At 39.4% G+C, this 26,645-nt stretch overlaps 1 protein-coding gene across 1 annotated transcript in view; it reads right to left on the bottom strand.

Moving 5' to 3' along the window:
- The window catches only part of CHIC2 (cysteine rich hydrophobic domain 2), a 30,619-nt gene extending 8,648 nt beyond the window's left edge, over positions 1-21,971 (bottom strand). Inside the window, exons 1-5 of the mRNA XM_040555842.1 lie at positions 21,659-21,971; positions 14,869-14,923; positions 14,581-14,736; positions 1,220-1,276; positions 994-1,053 (exon numbers count right to left, since the gene is read on the bottom strand). Of these exons, the coding sequence (XP_040411776.1) occupies positions 994-1,053; positions 1,220-1,276; positions 14,581-14,736; positions 14,869-14,923; positions 21,659-21,777 (447 nt within the window). The 5' untranslated portion in view covers positions 21,778-21,971. The remainder of the gene's footprint in view (positions 1-993; positions 1,054-1,219; positions 1,277-14,580; positions 14,737-14,868; positions 14,924-21,658) is intronic.
- Positions 21,972-26,645: the final 4,674 nt, after the last annotated feature.

Genomic DNA, 26,645 nt, shown 5'->3' with positions numbered 1-26,645 from the left:
AAAGGAAAGGCTAAAAGGAAAAGATCATTTTAATATAATTTCCTACTACTTAATCAGTTTTTAAATCAATTTTACATGCATGATACCTTTGTTGTTTCAAAGAATAGACAACTTTTCATACAATGAAAAATCACAGATAAGTTAGAACTAATATAGCAGATATTTCTCAAAGATTAGTCTTTATTTTTACAAAGTTAACCATTCCTGTCTCCTACTTCCTAGACGGTTTGCAAAAATTCTGCAAATTCTAATGTTTCTTACACTTCAGCAGCTTAAATTCATCCTATTTAGCACCCTCTGTCTACGTCCAAGAGATTTTCAAAATGGAAACATAAACAGCACCAAAAAAAGAGCGAGAAGGTTGCCAGCTAAACAAACTCAAATCCCACACTGGACATCATTCATTTTAAACTGTGTATAACTTCTCACTGGATGCTTCTATGAAGTGCTTATGGGGTCTCAGCCAAAGACTGGAGTTTTAATTTTAGAGTGACTTAAAAATATTTTAGTGACACCAATTTGATATAAAGATACTTTCAAGACAGTTGAGGTAAGGGGCAGTTAAAATCTAAAAAGGCTAAAGGTTTCTTAAGCTCCAACAGCTTAGTTGAAAGGTCTTCTTCCATACTTTTAGACTTGATTAGCATCATATAAAACAGCCATATCTGACTTGCTGCGTAACCAAAGTTGTGGTTATTCTTTATACAGCATCTAAAATTTCACACTCCATCAGCACATGTTCGAGCTATTTTATCTTGGCAATTAATTTATTATTTTTTAGAACACAGTGAAGCCTTGTTTTCAAGTCATTCATAACTTTATAAATCAGTCCTGCACATGAAACCATGCATCTGTGAACCGTAGAAAATCCTTGCACTCAGGCGATTAAGCTCCTGACACCTTTGCTGATTAATAATCATGAAAAGAATAAGATCAGAAGCAAAATAAATGATCATTTAATAGAGAAACTCACAAAACAGCCCTTTAACTTACATATTCCATCATGTTATTCGTTTCACATTTCCTTTTGCTTAGTCTCCAATGCAAGCACAGCTAGACAAGGAGGAAAGAAAAAGAAGAAAAATGAGCTGTATTTTATTGCAGCACACAGACTAGCCCATTTGTCCACCTTTCATATTTTTCGTTCAACAAAAGCATCTGTTTCCATACTGTGCAATTCAAACTCCAACAGTACGAAGCTGCTCCCTGCGGCACTCACCTTGTGGTATAACCTATTGTTTTCCCATTCTAATAACTTCTCAATCGATCTTCGTGTCTGGAAGACAAATGAGAAAGAATTTTACTCATGAGTGGTTTTAGAAAAACTTTGTTTTGCAGCTGCTTTTGTGTGAAAAGGAGAGAGGTACAGGACAGTGACTGAGTACAGGGTGGTCTGTAGTACTATCAAAACTTCCCTGGTATTAAACAGTAACCAGCGCAGAAAACAACTTTTCATGACACCCAAATAACCATCTTCAAAACAGTGTAGAAAAATCTAACCATTTTGGAACAAAAACTTTTCCCATATATGTTTTTATAGCAGCTACGGGTTCAAAACCTATTACAGAAACTTTAAAGTGATCCAAGTATAAATGCAGGAACGCTGCTCCCTAGTACCCGTGGTCTCAATACACTGCTTCTTACAAGGTTGGTATTTGAACCGGCAAATATTACAACCAGCATTTTGCAATGCCCTATGTCAAGTACAGATATGCAATAGTCTATTTGAGAAAAGAAAAAAAAAGTTACATTTATATCCAGATCCTAGAGAGCAAATAACCAATCGCAGAAAGTTACGGTAACTTGCACAAATTTAACTTACAAAATCTAGGATTTGTATAAAGAGCAAACCCTGTATTTAGGAGCCTCAAGCCAAGTTTTACTGCCTGTCTTTACCACACTTGACACTTCAGATAGAGGATTCTGAAATCTGTTCCTTCACAGCTTTAAGACTACACACGCCAGCATTAAAAGACTTTCTGTGCTGTAAAGTTTCACAGCATTTTGAATATAGTTATTCAGTTATATTTACATTTGAGAAATACATTCTGACATTTATGGTCATTTGACTGCCAGAATATATACTGCTTAGCTCTAAATGGGATTTGCTACTGACTATGAATAAATAGAGGATAATTCATGGTGCCAGGTGTTAAGATGAGACCAACAGAGCTGCAGGTGCAAAAGGACGGAGCAATGACAAGGATCAAATACAACTTTGTGCAGCTGCAGCTTCCTTACAAGGCACAGAGGGGTGAGGGGAAGGGATGAGAAAGCATCTTGCTGTTATTACTACAAAATACAAGTACTGTAAATGAACCTTAACAAATCAAACTAAATGCCGGCCCAGCAAACAAGGACATCTGAACTAAATAAAAATTGGACAACAAATTATTCCTTTCCCATCAAATACTAACATTTTGCTTTTAAAACTCCAGTTAGCCTCCGGTGCAATATTGCAGTAGCTGTGGGGAAACGCATCTAAGCATGCACTGCGGTCGCATGATTAAAAATTAGATCATGGCTATCTATAAATAATCACTATGCTGAATTTTTATTATGCTGTATTTTGAAAAGCATAAGTCAAGGAATTATCCAGAGGTGGATGTGCCAATGACTAATTTATCACTTCAGTTCGGAATTGAGTATTTTGAGGGTTATTGTTATTATTATGTTTTTAAAGACGGTGCCCTTTAACAATAATCAGCAGACCTCACTTGTTTCTTTGTAAAGATAGCCTTTTAGAGTCTGCTCTCCTTTTAAATGAAAATAGGGCAGCAGTTATGGTCACACTTTTGTTAATTTAGTTGCCAGTCAGCTCCAAATCAAAAGAAAATAAGGCTGCAGAGTGTAATTAACATTCAGTTCAGTCGTTTTGTCCCTTGTCTAGCCCCCAAGCTTTGTTAAAATTGCCATCTGAATGCTGAAGGCTGTAGGGAAATCGATTTGATTCTAATCGCACCATGAAAAGAACATGATCTAACTGCTTTCAGCCCTCCGTAAATCTGTACTAGGTCTTTAGCACAATGCAACTTCCAATTTAAAAAGCACTGAATGTCTCGTCAATGACTTTGTGAAGAAAAAAGAACAAGGAGCAGACATAAAAATTCCAATAGTTGTTTAAGCATTAAAGTTCATTTGCATCACAGCAAACCTGAAAAGGGCTGACCTCTCAAACCGCCTCTCAGGTCTATGAAGTTGTAGCCTTGACAAGCTCACATTGACAGAGCTCATTGACTCTGAAAGGCTACTCTATCAATGGTGAAAAATGGCAATAGGTTCTACTCTGAGCAGGCATCTGCCTGCCCACCCGCTGCTAAACCAATGGCAAAACCGATTCAAAACCTGAATCTACCTTGTAATCTTCCTTTCCAGGACCTTTTAATAATAGATTAAGATCACTATACAATTTAATTTCATTGTTTGCCCAAAGGAGTGTGAAAAACATCTAAGCTTTTCAAATTCCAATAAAATTACACATATATTACAATACATACACATAAATAAGAAATTGATAGGTAGTTATGCAGTATTAATTGGTTTATTTAAACAAGAAGCCAGTTTAAAGTCATTTGACTAGCATTAGATAAAAACACAGGCAGCCTCGCGACCACGATTATTTACATTCCCAAAACCTTACGTCCAACCCCCCTCCTGTAGCGTAACTTGGGATATTCGGCCATAAAATCGGGCCATATTATCCATAAACTAAAGTGTTAATGAAAATAGGTCTGTAAAATATTTCTGCGAACCTCAGAGTTTGGAATAAAAAGAAATGAATTAAACAGCATCCCACAATTCACTATAGTAAGTTTTCTTCCTACTTGACAGGTGAAAAAAAGCTCTTGCACGTGCAGCTTAATTAATCACTGCTCTTGACATCTCAATGATTTACAGTGAGGAGCAGGTGAGGATATACAAAACCAGAAAGGAACACTTGATCTGAGTGTAGCATTTCCAGCACACTAGGATGACAAGCTTATATATTCTATCAATGGCATACAGAAAAACCTATACAGCAAATTATTTGTTAGCCACAACAAAAGCACAAATTAAGTGGAAGAGAGACTTGCTTATTAGGAAGATTTAATACTAACCAGCTTTTACATTTTTCTTTTCTTAAAAAACTCACACCAATATTTGAACAAAGCTGAAACTGCAATTCAAGTATACTTTTTAGCATACTAATGATAAAAAAGTATGCTTTGTAACATACTCTGTAAAAAAGCAGATAGTATTTAATGTTACCTACATGATTTTGTGAAATAGGCCTCTTCTAGATGCAATCTTTAATGAAAGATTTCTGTAAAATGTCTGATTCTTTTGAGATGTTCATGTATGACAGCCTCTTCTTGAAAAACTGGACTACCAAAAAAGCCCAACTCAAAATACATGTTTACCAATTCCTGTTGCTCCCAATTAAAAAAAAAGTTTTGCCCTTAAAGACAAAATACACTAGGAAAACTAAGAACTTTTAATGGAGAAATAAGGCAGTAACAAACTGTTACCTGTATTATCAACTGCAAGATCTTTCTCTTATGTCTTTGTAGTGTCTAGAGAAGTTAGGTTGCAGTTCCAGATGCAGTTGTGATCTGGACTGGGAGGTTGTGCAGCCACAAGGCCCCTTCCTGCGGTGCCTGACCTGGAACGCGCACGCTGCACCGAACGGTACTAGTGAATGGGCCAAAGCTCCCTGAACTCCTGCCGTAAATCAGTGAGTGACTGGACAATATTAAACAAAAGGTCCTACGTGACACCCAAAATGGTGCTAATTTGAGTACCTCCTTTGCCTTATTTAAGTGGGGAAACAACATGTAAAGTAACAAGACAACTCATCGCTATCAATTTTATTCATACTTGTCTGGGAACAACAGAAAAATCTCTGTGTGTATTTGATCTTTGACTCACATCTGAAAAACTTCCGGAATTATGCAAATATAGTACTACAGTAGTCCAATAAACCATACATGGAAGTTTTCAAATTATTTTATAAAAACTTTACCACAATGAAGTATTAATAATTTTGAATACCACCTTGAAAAAATATACCTCATGCTCAAATTTCAAAATAAAAGGATATCAATTTAAGGAGATTTCTGTTAATTGTCATACAGCCTGAAGTTGTATTGTACCTCATGTAAGAAAAGCTGAGGATCCTGTCAGAACTCTGAACTACACCATCACCTTTCACTCAAAGGAAAAAAGGATGGAAGTAGGAATCTGCTTATTCTGCAAGCGAAGACAGACTGGTCTACAAAATTAATACCCAAGCAATCTAGTTATCACTCCTAATAACGAACTAAAAGGTTAGAAGATAACCAAGTCACACAACTGTATTCTAACTTTCAACAAGCCAGAACATCCTTCAAATCACCTCTCTTGTAATCAAATGCTTTCAGAGATTTAATTCTTTCACTGAGTTTGAAAAAATGCACTTGAATCAAAAGTGTGGGTATATAGTTGACACTGATGCAACATCAAGTATCGATGAACCATATTTGGTTCATTCTGGAGCAGAAGCAACTGGAGCAGAAGCAACTGGAGACATCGCTTTGACCTCGGGGAACTTCCCCTTCTAAAAGACAGCCCTGAGGATATTGTCCCAAATCCGAACGTGATCCACAAGCTAACCTAATTTGTATGGTTGCTGTTCTCAACCCTGAGCAGGTACCTAATGGACAGACAAATTCAAAGTTTAATTAATAAAATCAGATCAACATCTTTCTGAAAGGGCCTCTTGTACCACATTGGAGTTACTCAGTGAAGAAAAGAGAAGGCTCCAGGGAGACCTAACAGCAGCCTTCCTGTACTTAAAGAGGTCTACAGAAAAGATGGGGACGGACTCTTTAACCTGGAGCGTAGCAATAGGACAAGGGGTAAGCTCAAAAAGTTTTAAGCTAAAAGAGGGTAGATTTAGATTAGATATAGGGAAGAAATTCTTCACTATGAATGCAGTGAGGCGCTGGAACAGGTTGCCCAGAGAAGCTGTGGATGCCCCATCCCTGGAGGTGTTCAAGGCCAGGTTGGATGGGGCTTTGGGCAACCTGGTCTAGTAGGAGGCATTCCTGACTGTGGCCAGGGAGTTGGAAATAGGTGGTCTTTAATTCCAACCCAAACCATCCTGTGATTGTCTGCTGATATAAAGAGGACAAACAGTGTTATTTGACGTTATTACATGTAATGGTTTTGAAAAGCTAAGCCAAAAACCTAATACATATTCCTCAGAGACTCTGATTACCTTGATTCCCAAACTCTAAGACTGTTTAAGAAAGCACTAAATCATGAAAGATGTAGAGAAAGAACGTACGTAGAATCTATTATCCAGAAGACCAATAGAGAACATACATCTCATTATTACAATGCATCATTGGTCCATTGGTGCCATTGCTTTTGTAATGTACTGATGGATTTTTTGGTACAATGTACCGATGGTTACTGAATGAACATTATCTAAATTCATGGCACAGAATGAGCAGTTACCAAGTCAGCTCACATCAGCAGCAGCGCAATGAACTGTTTCTAAAGCTCCATTAGCATCCACAATTTGGTCTGCAAGAAACATGGTAGAGAGGGAAATTGTCAAGGAAAGCTCCTAAAAGTTGACTGATAGAGTCTTATATAAATTTCCTCTCAAATACAGACAATCCAAAAGACTCAAGATGCCAAGGCCAAGAGATATTTTAGTTATATCATAAGAGTTAGGTCACCAAACAAGTATAGCTAGCTATCTTGTCATAAAATGACAGTAACTAGAGACAACTGTTCTGGACACTCCCTGCCATGGAGAAGCCTTGTAGTGGAAATGGTCTTGACCTTTACAAAGTTAGCATACTTCCCTTGAGATGGCCTGGGTTGTACAAAAACACTTTTCATGGGCAGATATATGTCGACTTGATCTCTCAGGCATCAAGATCTTAACTAATGTTGTTAACCTGAACTTCAATTGATAAATGAAGACTATTAACTCTTTTGTTTTAGGATGAAATTCCAGCTCTAAATCTGTCATTATAAGGGAACAACTGGGCATGACAATGAAAGGTGTTCACCTCCTGCTGGAGAACAGTCTCACAAAGGGCCACAGAAAATGAACATGGAAGATTGAGTAGACCATAGCTGAAATGAAAAAAGAACTGTATGTCTACCAAGAAACTCATCTGGTATAGTCTACTATGGGAAGTTGTAAACTGAACGCAGATGAAAATTCTGCCTCCATCCCCATCTTTAGAGTTACAAAGATGTTAGTTTGGATCGCTGTCATTTATTTCCAAAGTATCTAGTAGAATGCTATGGAATATAGTTCAAGGCCAATGTAGGTAGAAAAACTAAAGAAACTCAGGTTACGTCCGTATTAGAAAATGTAACTGTGCCCAGAAATATTCCTATTCACTTGAAACCAGCTGGCAGGGAAGAGCTTACATCTTTATTATAAAGTTTTCCTAACTTCCAAACCACCCACAGTGCCTGCAACATTCTGATAATGCCTAGGAATTGTTATACATACAATACAGGACCAACACTTGCCATGGACCTTCCTCATAGTACAAATTATAAGGTTGCAATTCCTAGGAACAATCCCAGGTTTCATTTATCAATAGGAAGCATTTGATTGCTGCTGTTAGGAATATCTAAGGGCAGGGGCCAAGAATGGAAGAGAAGCTTCATGAAAGGCAGCACAAGGTAGTGAACTACCTTTAGAAAGCCTCACAAAATCCAGCACTTTACTAGTGTGCAAGCTGAAGAGGATGATCCCCTCTGAAAGGAACTGCTTCTAATGTCCTGCCTGTCTAGGGCCTAACCACAAGAATCCCAGGCATGCTGATCCCATAGCTCATTAACCAAATTGGAAAAAATGAATCTGTCTACTCTAAAAAAAAATCCATCACTATCATCATTGCTGTTCCAAATGTCAGCAGATTTGTTCCAAATTTCAAAAATTATTTTTATGGGGAACAAAATGAACAGTAACTAGTAACTTTCCACGTACATTTGGTACAGTAGAAAACTTACAGTCTCCTGAAGTCTTTTCTTCTGTAGAAGAACTGCCTCCCTCACCCTCCCAATGCTTTCCTTAGCAACCTTGTCTCTTGAACTATTTACTCATGTTGTGTTCACTCATTTGGAATAAAAAGTTACCTTTTTTTATATGCAGTGTTTGAGTTACTAGGAGTGCTCCATTTATGCAGAAAATATCATTTTATCCTAGTTTGCTTCAATAAAGTGAAAAAGAGAACATAACCCAGTGCAAGGCCATTTTGAAGAAATGCAGAACAGGCACAGAAGTGTCACTACCTCATACTTAGCCAGCAGACCATTTCTAGTTTCTTATTTTCAGTACCACAGTCTGTGAAGTTCAATGAAATGCTTCCTACTTAGTTTAACATAAGAATTTCAGATAATTATGGATTTTAATTCTTCCCTCGAGTGTCTGTTTATGCTCCCTTATTTGGCATCATCTACAAGTTGATGAGGACAGAACCCTACAAATGGCCCTTCCTAACCCAATTCCCAGGTTTGACAATCAGCTAGTTATTCTGAAAAAACATAAGAATGGTCTGCCTTCACTACGTGAATTTCAGCCAGTTCATTATTGTTTATTCAGAAACATGTCAGACGACGCAAAAAGCAATACTAAAACCAAAATACACCACGATCTATGGCTCCCTCTATATACCTTAGCCATCACAATAGAAAAGGCTCTGTAGCATGGAAAGCATTATTTTGATAAATATTAAAATGCTAAGAGATTTCTCATTTATTAGATTTTAAATAGCATTTAGAATATTCACTCTGGAAACTAAAGATATATACTACATTTACAATTAACATGAAACTTATAATTAAGAACCCAGGAAATTACAAATTTAACTTCAGAATGCTTATTTTTGAAATATATATGTATTTATATTCGACCTATAAAGAAACAAACTAATATTTTGTGACTTACGTATACTTGTAAGTATTCTTCATGCCAAGCTTATTGCCCTACCCTCCAGATAAGTTTACAAATTAAAAGACATAGCAGAACTATTTGCTCCCACACCTTGTTACCCACCAACTCACTATTCCACCCTTCAGGAAAGCACATGAAAACCCTTTATGGGGTGCTCTGAGGTAAATAAAACCTCTGAAAAACAGAGGCAGAAAAAAAAAATCATGGAGCTACACATGTGATGATTTTACATTTATTACGTTCTGCAAACGCTTTGCTCCTTTAAGTTCAGTATGAGGAGGATTTAGTGACTCTTTTGACTAGAATAATACTGAAGAACAGATTTTAATTATTTTATTTTATTTTTTTTTACCTTTTTCATTTCATAACCAATACTAGAAATGACATGATTTTAAAAACTTGTGAACATAATTTGAAGACAATGGACAAGAATGTATATTTGATACATACAGACTCTACTTTAAGAAGTTTTACTAAGCTGATTAGACCCAATATAGACTTTGCATGTTTTCAAGTTAGGATAAATAAAATGTGTTTGTTTTTTTTGTTGTTTTTTTTTTGTTTGTTTGTTTTTAAACGCTTCCAAACTCAATTACAATGTAAGATTTCAGAACAGAGAAAAAAAAGAAAAAAAAGCCCCTTCAGTTTTATGTAATTGTCACACGGAGCTGTTTGGAAAAGTATTATCATATCAGAGCATTTCTACTGCCAAGTCCCTGGCAGAACAGAAAATTTTTCTTCAGTTTTGAAAATCAGTTAAATGTTTTCATAGCTGCAATAAACTGAGCTAATGTGCTTTAACATCACTATCAACCACAAATTCATTCTAGCTCCTCCACTGCATATTTAATTTAATCAACGCTTTGGAAGTTGTAATTAGCTTATGTTTATACAGCACTTTGAAGATGTAAACTGCTATGTAAGTGACAATTAATAATGGGGTTTAAGCAGTATTCATCAGCTTTGTGTGAATTCACAAATAAACAAGTAGTTCTTGAAAGTATTTGTTCAGATCACCCTTGAATATCTCATTCTACTCATTTTAAGAGACTTCCTATGCACCTTCCAAACCACGTAATTTACATGTAGAATTGCAGTACCTCCAGATTTCTTAAAAGCTAGCATTCTATCATAGCTTTCATTGTTACTGCTTCTGTTGAAATTATTTATCCCATTTACACATCAGGAACTACAGCACTTAGTTAATACTGAAAATGAGCGTCAATTCATTTGAAATAGTGGCTTCAAATGGGCACCTCAGCCTGTAGTGCTTTTTGAATTATAATTCACTATGTCATTCTTTTTATTTAAAGAACAAAAACTTAAAGACTTAACGTCCATTTGTACAATCTGGAACTTGTCCCAGAAAGGATGGTACAATCTGAGTATAACTGCTGAAGATCATTGACAATCTAGATCTGCAAATGAGGGACCGCATTTCCTGTAATTTCCTTGCAGCTTTTACTCATCTAAATCCAATCAAGACCACATAAAAGGAAAGAGGCAGTCAGATATTCAATCAAATTAAACATTTATTCTACTGGTGAGGAGTACCAGGCTTTTTCTCAGATACCTCAATGCAAAAGAAGAAAAGAAACAATACCATACAAAGACTTCCAATACTAGCATTGAACAAAGCAATGAGAAGAAAAATACAGCGAGGGGAAAGCGTTTGTTGCATGGAAATGCATTAAAGTGATATAATTAACAGTCAAGCTTACAAATGTCTGTGATTTAATAAATTTATATTTTGAAGCAGCTGCTGAATTAAGGAGACAAAACTCATAACTTATTTTTCACCACACAATAAACGGATTCTCATTATATGGACAATCATTGAAAGTGTGTACTTTCAAAAGTCATTTACACTTGTGATAGCATTCCTATATTTGAATTTAAAGAGTTAATGAAAGTAGTAAACATACCAGAGAGAAATTAAGATAATTATTCAAATTTTAAAAACTGTGAAACTGTAGTATTCATTCTGTCTATGTGAACCTTAAAAAAAGCGTTTCTCTGAAGAAGAGAAGACCTGAAAAGAGTAACACAAATTTAAGAGTATGGCAGACTGATTCAGCCTTATGAAAAGATACATTTCTTAGTTGGTCATTCTGTGAAAAATTACCCCTCTGTATTAAAATAAGCAATTTTATAGTTGAAACTGATATTTCATTTATTAAAATCTTAAACCTGAGGAAAAACTCCCACTTGTTACCTCACTGTGTGTGCAATTCAACAGAACAACTGGGTTAGTCTTCTACTTATGTAGAAACCTTTTGCAATTAGGAATTGCCAGCAATAGAAGCCATCTGAAGGGCCAAGATGAAGCTGGTGTATTTATCTTGAGTGATTAAGACAAGCTCTGCAAGTTCTACATAAATTTCATTTCTACGTGTGAACATACTCCTACCCTGTATGACTAGGAAAGAATCTGTTATACCTAAAAGAAGGGAAGAAACAGGCACATGTCAACCTGGATCCCTGGTTTTCTCAAGAAGTGGACACTGGCTGCTGTGGCTACACCTATGGCTGGCTGGAATCATGCCAATGAACGGAGATCTGAAGAAGTCAAAGTATGGGAGATCAATTTAAGCAATAGAACTTTCTTCCAAGACACAGCAAAGTCAGAGACAAGCAGTACAAGAGTTCAAACGTTATTACTTTGTACTACATACATTCGTCTGCTGTGTATAAACAGAACTGTGGCACTAGCAGAACGGTCCATGGATTGAAGGTTTTTTTTAGGGGAAGAATATGAAATTGCCTGTTTTCAGTTTTGCTGGAATCTAATTGTTAGTTCACCGATAAGAACCTAGATGAACCAGGTTGTATTTACCATTGCTGTCAATTTGCTGTGCAGCTTCAGGTAACTCACACCAAGCAGTCTTACTTTCTCCACTTCTGGAGAAAAAAAGATAGGGTCATCTGCACTTGTCACAGCACTTTGACACAAACTGATGGGAAGTCCTGCATAAAAGAAAAATCTTTTTTGGACACGAGTCAGTACTGATATCTTAAGGGGTACAAAACCTATAATTCCATGTACAAGGAATTTAAAGGATTAAAATCTTTCTGCTTGCTTGATCTGGTTCTACCAAGGTATAAAGTTGAATCCACACATACCTATTCAAGCAACACAAGCAGCAGTAACTTTTCACTGCTTTTCCATGAGTAGTAGACCTGCCTAGAATGATTACAAATTCCTCTGCTTGTTTCTTGTACTAGAATTTGCAAATGTGTCCTTGAAAATATTCTACAACTTTGCTCCTTATCTGCTCAACCTGGGGGGGGAATCTTTCCCAGCCAGATTTAGTATTAAGAGTTTAAATCTGGGAAAGCATTCTTGTCCCTTTCAATTTGTCTTTAAGAACAGAAGTCAATTCTTCTCTATATTATACCCTTCAGATGTCCAACTAACACCGAGTTCTGAGTTCTCTAACAGACAAGCCTGTAAGTAGACATCTATTTGTTGCATTGCTGTTACAGATAAATGATGTTGCCACAAGATCTAATTAACTTACAGGATTTTCATTCTGGGGCAGTAATCAAACTGCCAAAACACATGTACTTGGTGCCATCAAAAGGCTGTAGGCCATCCACAGTGATACAAGACGTTATGTTTAGGCAGCTGAGTCCCACCCATAATTTCACCGAGGCTCAATCTTGGAAGTCCAGCATGAGTCACCCAACCTTAAGTGCAGGAAAATGTGTGAAGTTCCCTAAACCATCTCCTCTGAACAGAGTATCCACGTATTTTTTCCAGATTTCCCTTTTGAAGAGAGCTTACCTTAACTCCTATCCCAAGCTAACTTCAACTGAAGCACTTCTCTGTTGCTTCACTAGGTTCCTATACAATACCTCCTTCCTCAGCTTCAAGCTCTGCTTCCTAGCCCCAGATGCTACAAGCCCTTGGCTTTTTTTTTTTAATACATTGTTTAACAAAGTCAGAAAGTTGATAATTAGTGACTTTTAGTACCAGATTAAGAGGCATCAGGTCAGAAAATGAGGGCTTGAAGCATCAGCCACCTCTTGCCAAAAGCAGATGATGTCACTTTGTATCACCATGTTACATCCTGCTACAACAACACCTTATGTGAGAAAATGGATCAAACTAAAGAGCACCAGAAGCTTTCTCCTTTATAACTTAAAAATTGACAGCATCCATACAAACCTCTGTTTGTAATGAAGCCTGGAATGGAGAAAGTAGTCTTCTCTGCAAGCTAGTTAGGTCACCAACTTATCTGTTGATGCAATCAACAAATTCTGATTTCTTGCAGTAGACGTTCAGGATATACAGTTAATGCTACAGGAAACCCATTAGTTCATGAGAGCTTGAAGATGTAAAACCAAAGGCTTGATATAATTCATGTTGACAACAACTATATTTTTTTAATTGGATTCCAACATTACCAGCAGGCTATTTTGTATGCAATTAAAACTAGTCATAAGTAACCCCTCAGAGGGACTAATCATTAAGCTGTACACAAAGTTAGAGGAGAAAAGAAAAGTGTACAGGTTTTGTTCTGCTCTGATCATCCTTTTTTTTTTTTTTTTTTTTATTTTTCCCAATACATCGGGATTTCAGGCCTCTACACACTGCTTTTGCAGCATCTAATGCTACCACCAATACTTTAGACTACAAAAGCAGCTTGCCCAACTTCTGGTTTTAGTAACGCCACCTGCTTGAGCACTCATGCATTTGTGCAGAGGCCCAGAACCGCAAATGCTTGATAAACATCGAGAAGATGAGCAAAGAAAATGTTAAGGCCATACTGCAGAAACGTATGGTCACTGTCAACTTTAGAACAGTTTGATCTACCAACTGTGTAAAATGAGGACTTTGATAAAGAAAAGCACAATGGTGTTCAATGTACTGTACAACAATTTGTAGTATAAAGGGATATTAAACAAAATAGAACAAACACAAGCCTTGCCACAAAATGGAGAGACTAACAGCACCAATAGTGAGGAGAGGATGGAGAGGCACAAAAACGTCTTGCAAAAAAGGCAAATTAGGACTAGCCAAAGAATTTTTATGTATGTAGAAATAGAAGAGATGAGAGGGTGGCCTAATTATGTACTCTGGGGGAAGGGAGGTGAAAAAGCTGGCACATGCAAGGACCTTCTGTTCTAAGTAAGACACTTTCTAGTTGTTAATATAAGAAAAAAAACGTATTCATCTACATCTTGGAAGATAAAATAAATCACTATCTTAAAAAAAATATATTTTTTAAAGCACATGGCTATTTAGGCCATAGTGTAATTAGAAGCTCCTCACAACAAACCATCAATCACTGCCCAATTCTGATGATGCCAAACAGAGTACCACAGAGAAGATGAAGCTATTAAAAAAGTACATTGAGAATTATTTCAATAACAGTACATGCTGTACAGTACGTAGTTCTAGCAGAGACAGCAAAACTACCAGCCACTGAGTTGTAAGCTCAGCATTCTGACTGGTGCCTGTTTAAGTGGTATGACAGGCAACTGAGACCAAAATGTATGAAATCAAACCCATCTAAGCAAGGTCTAGCATACAGTTTTTAAAGTTGAAAAGAAACAAAAAACAAAGTGAGAACAAAACCAATACAATTCTGACCATCGAAAATAAAAAGAATAGTTCAACTTACTCTTTTACTGAGGCAGATAACTGGCCACATACTACAACCTAAAGTGCAGCAGCAGCAAAGGCATCCACAAAGTAGCCATCGTACATTAACTGGAAGATTCTTCTTAAGACAACTGTTAACTCTACTGATGCTGGCTTTAAATTCTTCGGGTGCAACCTACAGGAAAAAACAAACTACCTAGTACCACAGCAGCATGAGTTATTGCTCCTAGAATGGATTACACCTTGAACTCTCGCTTTTTTAATAGCAAAAGTTTTAAATTCCAAATTTTTATTCACCAATACTCACCTTTCCAGTTAAAGATGAAGGAAATTCCGCTTCAAATTTGTTGCTTAGTCCAAACCTGTAAAAATAAAAATGAGAATCATACCAGAATCATAAATAAGATACAAACACCTGATGTGAATCCTGAGAGCATTATGAGAAGAAAATCAGTTCAAGGAAAAAATATTTGTTATTAAAAGTAATTGCTAAGATTATCCTAACAGACAAAAGTACACCACCATAAATAGTCTGAAACCAATCCTGCCTATAAACTTTTAGAAATTCTGTTGATTCTTCTCCAAACTCAGCAAAACTTTTATAAGTGATAATATCAAATGTGAGAACTGGTAAGTAACTAAATAAAAGGGAGGCGAACTATGCCATGGCTTGGATCCCCCCACCCCACCCAGTATAGATATATCTTGAAGAAAAGCTCATTTAGCAGGCTCTTAACATTAGATAACTGTTCTAAACATAAAAAAGGGTTTGATACCATCTTGCTTTTTCAGAAAAAAAAAATACTATTAAGTATCAGAACGCTATACTACTTAACAAAACATGGTTTAAATTTTACTCTCCAAAAAAGCAGTACCAGTTGAGAATGGAAAGCTATGAAGTAATTTAAGATGGGCTAAAATTACTGACTATTCTGTGTTGCATAACATCCAGATTATAAGAGTTTCACCTTGTCTTCAAAAAAAAAAAAAAGTCTGTTTTCTATCTCACGGTTCGCTGGCAGGATTTATGAATGAATGAATTTCAAAGAAAACCTGAATGCTTTCTGGCATCCAGTCTGGGGTATAGCTTCTACGAGCAAAGCCACTAATAAAAGTGTATGACTGGCTACTGATCTGGTAAATAGCACTCAGTGTAAAATTTAATTTGCAATTAATAACTTCCTGAATATAAACCAGAAAAGCAGCCTTACCATCAGATACTTCAAACCACCCAAATCAGAAATTAAACCGCTCAACTTGAATACCTGCAGCAAGATCCATCACACAACTCAGCTGTGTGCAGAAAAGCTTACCTGATCTTTCAAAGTTGAAGATTTTAAAGAAGTAATTTGCTTTCAAAATACAATTATTGAGCAGCTAGGTATTCCCCAGGCAATCTTTTTCTTACTAAACTGAGTGCTCTGCGTGTCAACAGAGAACTTTGTCCAAGTCATCAAATGGTCAATGGGCAGTTAGGTGCTGTGCCAGTGGAGAGGCAACGCTGAAGGACCTCACAAAACCAACTGGCCAAACTCCAAGTGGCAGGTGAGCTTAAAGATAAATAAAAAGGTGCTGGGGAGAGGTGATCTAAACTATGCTTACATGATGCTTAAGTTAGTTTGGCAGCTACAGATCTTGAAGGAGAGCTTTTATCGCCACTCATGATTAGCTTGATCCATCAGCTCGCTGATAGCAGCAGCCATCAGAAGTGGGAACAAAATACCAAGCACCACTAGGTCTGTGACTAAGAACAAGAGAGGGCATCATTTGGACCCTCTGAAGAACGCTCACGTACCCATGTGTTCAGTACTGGGTGCAGTACTGGCACCCACATTTCATGGGGGACTTGGTGGAGTTCAGAGAAAGCAGAAAGAAGGAAGCGAAGTATAATAAAGTGAATAAAGCAGTTGCCTTAAGAGGCCAAAATGCAGACAGTAACTTGGAAAAGAAAAGGCTGGGGGGGAAGGTATATGATCAAAGTACAAAGATTCAGGAAAGCAGTGAATAAGGTGAATGATTAACTGTTAATCACCAAATCCCCCAACAGAGAGCACTCACAAAACTAGTAGGAGATTGGTTTAAAACAGATAAAGGAAAGTGCTTCTTTAAACTCCAAGTAGCAAACTTCTGAGTTTGTTTCCACTTGAGATTATGGAGGCAGACTGCACCAACAGATTTTAAGAGAAGTTAAGCAAGTTCCCAGACAGACAGACACTAAAACGAAAGACAGTGTTGAAGTGCACATCATCCCTACACAGCTGCAGATGCCAGAGGCTACCCGGAGAACAGACATCAGGAACAGCTAAGCTAGACTTGCACACAACCTCAAGGTAGCAAAGTCTGCTGCCAGAGTTTGCAAGAGTGTATTGTGCTGGAAGATGCTTTACTGATTTTATGCCTAGATAATTTCTACATATGTTCTTCAGGAGAAGTTAAAAAAGTCATCTTCCTGCTGCTGACTGCAGACCATACCTTACTTACACAGAAATTAACCGGCATATTAGAGTATTCATAACTAGGATGGTAGCTCTGCAATTCCTACACACCCCTCAAAACAAAGCAACAAGTGAAAATCGTTAACCAGAGAAATACGTGGCAAGGTTGCCAGCTCATCTCAGAATAAAAAGAACAAAACCCAAACAAACACCCACATGCTTATTGTAAACACACCTCCACCACTGAAAACCCTGTTGAATATTCCATGACAGGAAGACAGCCCACCTTTCTCCAAAATCCTGAGTGAAACCGAGTGCCCAAGCAAAAGTTATGTAAATGTCAGCAAGAAGTGTCATGCCCTATCAGTTAAGCTACTTAAAACTGCCAGTATGCTGCAGCGGAAACCAGGGCCTGAAAAAATCCCTTGGATCCACACATACCTCAAACAGCCAAGCCTGGTAACACCACTCTACTACATAATTCATGAAATCAACACCAGAGACAGATTCTCTCTAAACAGACTTATCTTCAAAGAATGAATCACAAAATGATCTTCATATACTCGACGCTTCAGCATCCAGAAGAGATTTACTATGAATAATGGAATTAAATATAAACATGAATGATAGGGGAGTGGCCAACTGTAAGAATAATTCAGTCCAAAGCAACTCTTGGCCCACAAACTGAAATGAAGCTGAGCCCCAGACCAAGAGATGAGACAGAATTTCAGCTGGTCCTCTGCCTGCAATGCTGAGGAAGCCCTTTACCCTGAGGCATAAGCAGGGAAGGCAAAGGCCCAGGAAGTCTCCCTGTTCTCAGTTAAGTCTCAGAAGGACATAATTGCAGTCTCATGCTGAGGTCTGGCTGGGAAATCAGCAGAACAGAAACAAGGCTTTTGTGTGAGTGTGTGATCCAAAAGAATTTAGAAGCTGACAGCTTCATCAAATACAAGCAAATACGGATGAAGGTCACAGAAGATATACCTGACAAAGACAGCCCAACTAAAAAGCTCTGGAGTTAGAGTTATCTGAGACTTTTTGTCTTGTTTTTAATAAAAGCATACCAGAATTTAGCGTGGACAAAATATTTACCCCAGTCTCCTGTTTGGAAATAGTCACATTGTTTCAGTAAAGTTCTATGAACTCACTGAATCAGATTTCTAGCACAGAAACTTCTGACCAATACAGTCACGATTCAGTGAAGTTATAAGCCTAAAACTAATATGGAGACTAAGACTCCATTTTTGAGGCTTGTGGCAGTGTTTAATACATGGTGGGGCTGCTAAACCAAAACATCAAAGCTAACCAGCTACCACCATCATCCCCAGCTTTCCATTTTACAGTTTCATTACCATATGTGGGTGGTAACAAAGTATGACTCCATACTTCAAATGCTTTGGTAAGTAAATGATACGATCCCAACATTAATCACTCGACTGCATGCTGTAATTTGGAAATTAAAATATTAGAAACTTCGTGCAACACTAATACAGTTTCAGTGTAAAGATACAGCCACTCCGGAAAAAGCAACAGAAAGCATGTTAAAAATCAAACGCTTGAAATCAATATTTTGGAGCTGCATTTCCTCACAGCTGTCCTCACATAGCACCAAATTTCTATAGCACAAGGCACCATCCCCAGCGAGGCGTACATTTCTCTACACCTCTCCTCATTTCACACACTGTCCTAAGCAGATCCATGCTCACCTCATACAAGAGTACTTCCTTAAACCTTCCTGGAACCTAAAAAAGTGTTTCTCGAACATGTCTCTGCTTGAAAGGTTCAGCTGAGTTCCTGCCCTTGTGAACAGTGGAGGGAACAAAGCAGTGAGATGTGGAATCTTCAAAGGATAAAAGATTACAGCATAGGACTGAGCCTACCTCCAACCTTTTCACAGGCTGCAGCTCTTATCTTCCTGACACATGAAACTGATAGACGTTATCTTCTTCCTCTGTCATCTGTCATGAGGACAGTAAACCATTTTTCTATTGTTCTCACCTACACTCCTTAGTTCCACACGTTCACAACTCTTACAAAATAAACACATATTCCACAAGTCTTAACTCTCCCATCCGTAATTCTTACATAGCCCTCTTTTCACTCACATCTCCTCGATACAGGGTAACACGCAAAAACACACAGGCAGACCTGAAGTTCATATTAAAGAAAGTTACTTGGGTGAAAAAGTGTATTTTGTGAGGGCTTTTCCCCTCCTGCTCCCAAGACCTACCCTGCATCAACACACGATACACTAGGACAATAAACATCACAGGAAGGTGTTCACCAGCACATCACAACAGCTCTCTGTCAGTCTGGCACCGCAAAAGGCTACCAAACCCAATTTTACTAGCCAATACAGCCTGGAATAAGGCACATGTGTCTCATAAGGCACTGGTCAACAAACTGGGAAGCCCAGGAAAAGAGTCACTGAAAAACACAATCAGGCAAACACAGTCTCTGTGATTTCGAAGTCATCATGTACCTTTCCTTCCACCCTAACAATATTTTAGAAAAAAAGTATGAAATACCTTGGATTTTCAATTCAGTTAAGTAACATAAGTTCTATATTTTCCCAACTTCCAAGCGTCTTGCCACTATAAGAGATCACCTCAAGTAATCGAGGACCAACTCAAATACTAATCCTGAGCAGCAAACTATCTAAACCCTGCTGGTGTGAAAATGGCTTACCTGAATATTGAAAAAAAACAATGATTAAAAAAAAAAAAAGAGGCTTTATAATTGTGTGCAGCAGGCTCCAAATAGTGAGTTTAAGATAACTCTGTGCCAAATAAAAACCCCAAACCCTGGAAAAGCAAGGCATTCATGCATTTTGTTTGGATAATATTTACCTTAATTCTTTTGATTGGTTTTAACTACTCAGCTTAGAAAGGACTCTCATACATTTCCACTGTCTGTTGGATGAAATCAAGTAATAGTAAATGCCTTTCTGGCATTAATCTGTAGTCATGGAAATGACATGTTTCAAACTCAACATTATGACTTCTATACAAGATCAGGGAGGATATGACAGGAAACTATGAAAGTAGAGCTTTTGTTTAAATATACACACGGCAGAAACAGACAGCAACTCTCTAAACAGCAGAGCTGAGATCAATACAGTAATTGCTTTACTTTACTGATAATTTTTGCCAAGCCTTTGAGATATATCCATGCTTTTATACGAGGCAAGACAGATTAATTATATACATACAGCTTGACCCATTCCTTAAATTCCCCGAGAGCATTCTGCCAGTGATCTAACTTTTAATAATATGTTTCTCAATCATTAACAAAAATCTTATAGGCTGTACAAAGGTAAAAGTGGCTGATCCTATTCAGCGTCCACACCCAACATGACAAAGTAGATCCAATTGCCTAATTTTGGAGGTGTATGTTCACATTTAATTACTCACCTAAAACCTATAAAACTAATATTTTGAGGAAAATCTTAACGTTCTAATGAGGTAGGGAATATTAATAAACAATTAATGAAGCAACTATCTGTCAGCCACAAAGGCCGTGCTAATCACGGGCACGGTATGCAGGCTTCCTCATGGTTCCATTAACGGGCCTCGATCTTGTCTTGCACAACTTGCCTTCAAGTACAAAGAAGAAACCAGCGTTTGCCTCCGTTTCCGTTCTTGATACCCTTTTTGCATTTGCCAATAAGGCGACTGTCTGTGTTCTTGACCTGCTCACCAGAAACACCGTAAGGCTTCCAGAGTGTTTTCACAGAAGCCAAACAGCCACTGGATGATAGCAACTTTTTGATCACAACAAACCGGATCGCAGAGTCACACGCTGAATACTTTTGAGGTGACATTTCTGTTCCCTCATCTGGCCTTCACGGCCTCCCGTCCACTCCACATCCTTTCAAGCCTCCAAACCTCTCCACCACGTCTTATTTCCTGTTTATAACCAGCCTGCAAACTGCACCGCCTCGCTGTCAGCGTTTCATAACATCGACCAATTATCAAAGCAGCGATGTATCAGAGTGCCACCAAACTGTCCTGAACTTAAACCTGGATTTCTGGACAGGTCCATATCTGAAAATCAGTAGAGTTAGTGGGAGTCAGGGCTGTAGGATATGATATCTTACACTTTTATGCTGCTGTTGCGAGCCTGGTCCCCTAAACAGTGAAAAAATATATGTATTTGTGTATAAATATATACACTTATACGTATTTGTTAATGTTTACATATACGCAGACGTCTGTGTGAAAGTTTGCACTGCAGCACTTTGTCTCCAGACAGGTATTTCAGCATCTGAAGGAGTACATCATAAGTGGAAGCACCACACTTCAGCAGAGCGAGCATGACCGAGGGAAAGACACCCCGATCTGTTAAATTATTGAGAAGCACCACAGCAACCCGTGGTGTTGGATCCTCAGCGCGACACCGCTCACTCGCGAAACAAAACCCTCCCGTGGCAAACACAGCGCGACGACACGCGTTAATCGCGACTCGCCGTGCTTCCAGGTGCACCTCACGGACTGCTCACCCTCCTCGGCATCCCGTGTGGGATGGCACCGGAGGCACGACGCGCCCTGAGGACGGGGGGCCCCCACCTGCTGCACGCCCGCCCTCTTCCTCCCCATCCTCCTCCTCCTCCTCTTCCTCCTCGTCCCCCCCCGGCCCGTCCCCGCCGCCCGCGGCCCTTACACGGTGACATGCCCGGAGCCGCGCACCACCACCGGGTCGGGCGAGTACTTGAGGAGCTGCTCCTCCAGCGCCCGCTCCTCGTCCTCCTCCTCCTCGTAGATCTCGTCGAAGTCCGCCATGGCCGGGCCCCGCCGGGGACGCTGCGAGGGGACGGGGCTTCGCCGAGGGGCCGGCGGCCGAAAGGGAGGAAGGGACGGGGGGGGAACAGGGGAAGGGAGCGAGGGGAGGGGGGGCGGCGGGGAGCCCCGGGGCGGGCGGCGGAGGGGCCGCGGCGGGGCGGCGGCGGCGGCGGCCGGGCCCGAGGAAGCGCCCGTCACCCTCCGCGGGGGGCGGGGCCAGGGGCGGTGCAGGAACAACAACAACAACATCCGGCCATAGGGCCCCGCCCGCCGCTGCGAGGGGGCGGGCGGGCAGTGGAGGGTGGGCGGTGTGTGAGGGAGGAGAAGGTTCGCTCTGCGGCTGGGTCTGGGGGGGTGTCCCTGTCCTATTTTTGGTCCCTTTTGGGGGATTTCACGGAAGCAGGGAGGGCTGGTTTTAGCCGAGGGGTGCCTAATGGGGTTTTCGGCTCGGTTGAAGGGGCTGTGAGGGCAGCCCGCTGGGATGAGGGCTGGCAAATGGTGTGGGTCTGCCCCTGGTGCCAGCCCTCTGGTAGGCTTCCAGTCCTCCCCTCACAGAGCTAGGTTCTGGGGGAGCAGTCCCTGTCAGGAATATTGCAACACCAAACCGGGGAATGTGCAGGAGCAGTCCCTTTCAGGCTCCCTTTCCACACCAGAGAGCTCTGAAAGTGAACAGGGCTCTCATTTCCCCTTCAATTTTGGTGTTTCTCGTAACCAAAACTTATATTTTAGTTGGGAAATGCCTGCCAGCAAGCATTGTGTAGGCTTGTTGGCTGGTTTGGTAACAGGAAGGCAATGCTGGCATGGGATTGAGCAGTAGCAAGGTGACATTTTAAAAGGTAGAGGAAATCTTTATCATTGGACGGTGAGCTGGTGAATCATGTACTCGCAGAGGTGTTTAATGTATAGATATGGCACTTAAGGGGACATGGAAGACTTTTCAGGAGACAGTTTGGGTCCAAACCTGCTTTTCATGAGTGGGATGAGAACTCTACCTCCCCACTTTCTTTCCTCGGTTCTTTGCTCTGTATATCTTGATCACGACAGTCCCCTCGTCACATTACTTCACTGCTCGATCATTTTTCCTCTGAAACCTGCGGTTCTTTTTTTTCCTGTGCCGTTATTACAGTCTATGTACCAATCAGCTTGCTTTCTGAAAGACTACATTGCCACTTAATCTCCATTACTCATAAAGATGTTTGTGGTGTATTTCTCAGGAATAAACTCTGTACAAATATCTAATAGTGCCTACTATGTAAAACCAGGGTAGAAGCAGTATGTTTGTGAGATGTTCTGTGACACTGTCTTTAAAGGAAAAAAATAGTATCTATTACTGTCACACTGGAAGGCTAAGTATTTCTGTGTCATGACCTACTTGTAATAGGTTTCATTTCCCAAATACTGAAATTCTGCAGAATAACACAAAATTCCCCTGAGTAATAGTTTACTTTCATAATAGTATGCTTATGAATGCTTTTTTTTTTTTTTTAATGTAATTACTGTTCTTGCATATATCTTGCACATTGAAGTTAGAGTTTGTGGTTCTGATGACTCATTGCTTCTGCCTAACAGTCCTGAAATTGAGAATATGGACCAAACTTAATACTGGCAAAAGATGGTGGAAACCCAGTGAAGGTATGCCTCCTTATGCAAGCCCACTACAAATGAATTTGGTAACTTTATTATTTTTTTTTTTTTCCAAATGGCTGTTTCACAGTAGCAACCAGATAATTGGAGTTAATGCTGCACAGCATCATGCTGGAAATCTTCGAGATGACTTTGAAGGGGTGGGTTTACTGACGACATACATGAGTCCATGTAGCAGAGCTGCACAGGCCAGCTATCCTGTTTGAGGTCTGTGATCCCTGTGTTTCATGGAGTGACAAGCTTGGTTAGCTCATTTGGTGGGTTTGAGCTAAGACAAGGGAAAAATGAGTCCCAGGATTCTTCATCATCACATTAGGTATACATTACTCATCTAACAAATATCTGTTCAATGGTTTCCATCTATTCCGTTTGTATATAGAGGAAGAGCTATGACAAATATTAAACTTCTAGTTTGAGATACCCAGGATGTTTCAGCACGCTGTCCATTCTGTAGTAACTGATGTGCTCAAAGCACTGTGACTGATGGTAGTAGTGAGCAGAAGCTACTTTGGTATCTCTGACTTCTGGGACAGCACCAAAGTACATACAGCTAGCAACCACCTATGAAAAGTTCAGTTTAAGTAACGTTTTTGTCATCTCACATGGGCACAGTTAGCAGCTTGTTTTTCAGGCAGAAATGACCTGCCTTAGTCATGAGATTGTTGTGTCTTTGTGTCTCCTTTGCCAAACACCTTCACCAGCCACCTCCTGGACTACTCGTGGACACAGTAGGTAAACTCCGTGTTTTGTGCAGCGGGTGTCCTACCACACACTGCCAAAGGTCTTGCTTTGGGCCTCCCGTCTTTCATGAGTACCACACAAGTAGTCGCCCCTTCTCCACTGCTGTCTCCTGGACCCTCAGCAGCCACTCACTCCCAAGTCAGCCATGTGGCATTTGCTCTGAGCCACCAGAGAACATGCCTGATTGTAAAATACTGATTGTCTTTTTAAGCCACTTATTCTCCTTGTATCTACCTACAAGATGGTAGGCTTAAAGTCCAATTTGAAGAGTACTTTGCTGCTGTTCCAAGCAGGAATGCCTTCCCAGTGAATTTGTTTTCTGCACCTGCAAGTTCAGTGGGATAGAAGTGGTGCCACACATAACTCTCTTTGACTGAGGTACTTGCTGTCCTCAAGAGTTGCTCTGTAAGGGCTTTATATCGTAATCTAAGGGGACTCTAAATCATTGTCACGTTTATTTTTATGCAGCTCTTTATTCCAATTCTCTCCTTTCTCTTTTGTCACCTGATATATTTCTTTTCCTCTCTTTTCTTTACTGCTTGTTCATCTCCTGCCTGTGTTTCTTTCCAACTTCCCCCTTTGTCATTGCTTCTTCCCACTATTTCCCTCTAACATCTCCCTTGTCACTTGCTCCCATATTCTTTGGCCTGCTTCTTCCTGTCTTTTCCTTTGTTAATTGGTGTGTTGTTGGGCTTCTGAAACCCAACAGGGCTCAACAGGGCATCAAAGAACAAGCAGTAGGTGCAGGAGTAACCTGGTTCTTTGAACTCCTACCACCAGACGGCAAAGCAAAGCTGGCAGAACATCTTGTCTTTTTCTTTCCCTGGTTAGTTGAGAGAAGAGAGGTAGTAAGAAGGAAAACAAGAGTGGGTGGTGATAGCAAGGGACAAGAGCAAGCAGGGGAGAATAGGATGTAAAGAAGCCAGAGACGGAAAGATAAAAATAGTAGACTACTACTTACTTGATGCCACTGGGAGAGTTGGGAAAAGCTACAGGACTGTAGCAAACTTCCATGGACACCCACATCAGGGTGTACTTTTCTTTTTCTCCACCTAGAACTCCTCTCACATCAGTCCTTCCCTTGCCACACGGCCTCTCATCTCTGGGTTGGCTCCTCTGTCCTGCTTAAATGTCCCGTTGCACTTCACAAGGCTATCTAAAGTGCTACCTATAATTTAAAAATTTCTGCTTGTGGTATCAGTCACCCCAGCATCTAGAGTTTCAGCAAAACGAAAGTAAGAATGAGGTTTCAGTTACGGTATTGTAGAAATGTGGAAAGGTGAACTTGGAGAGGGGTGAGTTGATACAATTAACACAGAATAACATATGGTTAGAACCGTGAGAGTGCACCAGTTCCTCTGAACTGATTATTTTGCAAAATCTCTGTGAAACTACAGGTAAATAAGTGAGGGTTTTCTGTGTGAAAAGCAAAGGGAAAAGGCTTGACACCAAACCTTGCTAATAAGATACAGTTTTGTTACTGACTTTATGATACAGAATTGGGTGAGCTCTTAGCGAGAGATGGTGAATAGCTCCACTTCGCTTTTTGTTTTTACTAGCCTTTTTTCCTCCTGTCAAGCAATTTATTTTGTTTTCCTTTGGGGCCAACTTCCTATATTGCATTTATGTGAAGCTAGTGAGGAGAGTTCAAAAAATATCTCTATACAGAAAATAGGATTTCTGAAAGAGGCTTTTTATAAGCCATAAATAAATTATAGAAAGTGTAGATCTCATGTAAAGAGAAAAGCAGATACTTCCTTCCCAAAATTTCCTGGACGTATAAAAAAGCAAAGAATAAGGACGTTGTAGTTTCTAGCCTGCTCAAATTGGGGATGGATGCAGTTGGATTTCTGCTCTTTCAAAGAACACAAGACGGAACATTACTGAAGACACTCTCCCAATCCAAGAAGAATTTTGAATATGCTAGACTTAAAGACCTACTTGTGTTCCACATAAGCTGCGGACAAGATAAACTCTTGGATGATATTAGATATGACTCTTTTTTTCTTTGTCTTCAATAGGACTCGCTGACATAGGAAATGTGTTTGGTGACCTGTTTCATCCCTTCCCATAAATAAGAGAATCGAATACAGCACAATTCTTGCTGCTTTTTTTCTATAATCTCAACAGTTAAACAGAAATACACAAGAAGTCTCCATTTGTCATTTTGTGAGGTGAATATAGCATTGAAATTGATGGGGGTTTTCCATGCTGCAAGTACAGAAGTATGAAGTCCACTAAAAATAAAACAAAGCCATATAAACATTCAGTCAGAACAACAGGCTCAAGGTTTTTAAGATGTTCTTAGAACAGCAAAAGCACAATATCTAAATTTTCTTCAGAAGATCACTTTTAAGAAAAATATCTGTTGGAAGTGCTAAATAAAAGAACCGAAGAGTATTGCGGCTGAATTCTGTGCTCTGTTAGAGATGTAGATGTTGTTAGTTGGGTAAAACTGTAGTTGACTTCTTTCCTTTAAAAAA

This window comes from Cygnus olor, chromosome 4, assembly GCF_009769625.2.
Source record: "Cygnus olor isolate bCygOlo1 chromosome 4, bCygOlo1.pri.v2, whole genome shotgun sequence".
Classification (NCBI taxonomy): Eukaryota; Metazoa; Chordata; class Aves; order Anseriformes; family Anatidae; genus Cygnus; species Cygnus olor.
The sequence above is the reverse complement of the archived record's forward strand: the minus strand, read 5'-3'. Positions and strand labels throughout refer to the sequence as shown.